The following is a 2,309-nucleotide window of genomic DNA, read 5'->3' as shown; positions in this document are numbered from 1 at the left end:
TCTAAATGTGTACAATTTTTGTTACGTATACCTCAGTAAAGCTGGGGAAAAAAAGCACTGTTCTGTCCTTTCTCAGGATGGTCACATGACGCTGCTTCACTGACCCATGGAGGTAACACAAACTGAATTTTCTGATTCTTCCTCAGACCCTCCAAAGGCACATGTGACCCATCACCCCATCTCTGAGCGTGAGGTCACCCTGAGGTGCTGGGCCCTGGGCTTCTACCCTGAGGAGATCTCACTGACCTGGCAGCGCAATGGGGAGGACCAGACTGAGGACATGGAGCTTGTGGAGACCAGGCCTTCAGGAGACGGAACCTTCCAGAAGTGGGCGGCCCTGGTGGTGCCTTCTGGAGAGGAGCAGAGATACACGTGCCTTGTGCAGCATGAGGGGCTTCGGGAGCCCCTCACCCTGAGATGGGGTAAGGAGGGGGATGGGGCTGGAGCGTCCTCTCAGATAAAGCAGGAGCCCTTCGGGACTCAGTTCAGCAAGATCAGGACTGAAGCCTGAGATCAGGGCCCCATCCCTTTCCTCCACAGAACCTCCTCAGACCTCCTTCCTCATCATGGGCATCATTGTTGGCATGGTTCTCCTCCTGGTGGCTGTGGTGGCTGGAGCTGTGATCTGGAGAAAGAAGCACTCAGGTAGGGAAGGGAGGGAGGGCCCTGAGTTTTCTTGTCTCACTAGGGGTTTCAAGCTGAGGTAGAAGTTTACCTGCCTGGTTACTGGAAAGTACCCTCCACACACATGTGGAGACTGGAGCTGATGCTAACATTTTTCTTTTCTAAAGCATTGTGAAAATGAAATAACAAATTTTTCACCTTCCTAATTCCAGTTGGGGACCAGATTTCCAGCACTTGAAGGTCAGAAGGGAGGTCCTTGCTGAGGACAGGAGGGCAGGTGGCCCCGTCCTTACACGTCTCCCTTCTCTGTGTTCCCGATCCTAGCATGAGTTTTGACCACAGTTCCAGAAAGTTCTCTGGGGTCCAGGACTAGGGGTTGCTCTAGGATCTCATGACTCAGTCTTCTCCCTGGCCTCTCACATGATATTTTCTTCTCACAGGTGAAAAAGGAGGGACCTATACCCAGGCTTCAAGTAAGTATGGAGGGGGTGATTCCTGAGACCCTTGTGAGGGTGCAGAAGAAGGCCATGGGGTACTTACCCTCCTCAAAGTTCCTTCTCTAGTTTCTCTCCTGTGGGTTCTGACCGTGTCCTGGTCCTTTTCTCCCCCAGGCAATGACAGTGCCCAGGGCTCTGATGTGTCTCTCACGGTTCATAAAGGTGAGACCCAGGAGGGACTACATTGGAAGGGGGATTGGGACAGAGGGGACACAGTGGGTGGTGGGGATCTTTGAGTGGGACATGTGAGCGTTTGGGGGGCTGTGAAAAATATGAGTGCTTACATGACTGACCTAACTGGTTCCTGATTCTTTTCTCTCACAGTGTGAGACAGTGATGCTGCATCCCGCTATGTGCCATCAGATCCCCGGACCCCTCTTTCTGCAGCTGCATCTGAACGTGTCTGTGCTCCTAGTAGCATAACTTGAGAAGCTGGGGAGACTGGCCACACCTTCACACCACGCGCCCCCGCCCCCCTGCCCTGACCTGTGTTCTCCTCCCTGATCCACTGTCCTGTTCCAGCAGAGACGGGGCTGGGCCATCTCCATCCCTGTCTTTGCTTCGTATGCACTGAGTAATGATGTCTTATTTCCTTATTGAAAATAAAATCTGTATGTATGAATTTGTTTTTTCTAATTGGTGCCATGAAGGGGGATCAGATAATAAAGGTAAGGATTCTTAAAGTTTCAAAGAGGAAATAAATTGAAATACTGAGAACCTTCCAGATCCATCCACATTTGTTGTGCTGAGTCAGTTGCAGGAAGGAAAGGTGGAGGCTGTGAGGAGCTGAGTGTGGACAGGGCTGTGCCCAGTGATCAGCGCCTGGTGGGCAGGCATGGACTGCCCATGCACCGCCTATGATCACGCCTGGACTGGGTCCTCATCTCCATTCCTTTGTCTTTGTCCCTTCAGTAAATCCTTGTCCCACCAAAGACCTGTGATCAAGGATTCAGAAGTCACCTGGGCCTTGTTGTATCTCCAGGACCATGGGCAAGGTGCGTTTCTTAAATGGTTAAGCTAGGATCAGGCCTTGGTCCAATCCTTAGCTCCTGTCATTTTGGAATGTGTTTATATTTTGCTTATTTAGTTATTGCTCTTATTGTTGGTGTAATAGCTGTTCTTTTTCACATGTAGAGTCCTGCTCTCATTCATCTCTGGGTGACCCCATCTCTGACAGCATCAGGGGTC

At 51.0% G+C, this 2,309-nt stretch overlaps 1 protein-coding gene across 1 annotated transcript; it reads left to right on the top strand.

The window, feature by feature from the left end:
- LOC120860003 (BOLA class I histocompatibility antigen, alpha chain BL3-7-like) lies at positions 1-1,743 on the top strand. The gene is made up of 5 exons (XM_040235871.1): positions 1-422; positions 541-645; positions 1,065-1,097; positions 1,236-1,283; positions 1,446-1,743. The coding sequence occupies exons 1-5, from the start codon at positions 107-109 to the stop codon at positions 1,448-1,450; spliced, it is 507 nt and encodes a 168-aa protein (XP_040091805.1). The 5' UTR covers positions 1-106; the 3' UTR covers positions 1,451-1,743.
- The last annotated feature ends 566 nt before the right edge of the window (positions 1,744-2,309 follow it).

This window comes from Oryx dammah, unplaced genomic scaffold (assembly GCF_014754425.2).
Source record: "Oryx dammah isolate SB20612 unplaced genomic scaffold, SCBI_Odam_1.1 HiC_scaffold_5765, whole genome shotgun sequence".
In the NCBI taxonomy this organism is placed as follows: Eukaryota; Metazoa; Chordata; class Mammalia; order Artiodactyla; family Bovidae; genus Oryx; species Oryx dammah.
Note: the sequence above shows the minus strand (reverse complement) of the source record. Positions and strands in the feature narration are given on the sequence as shown.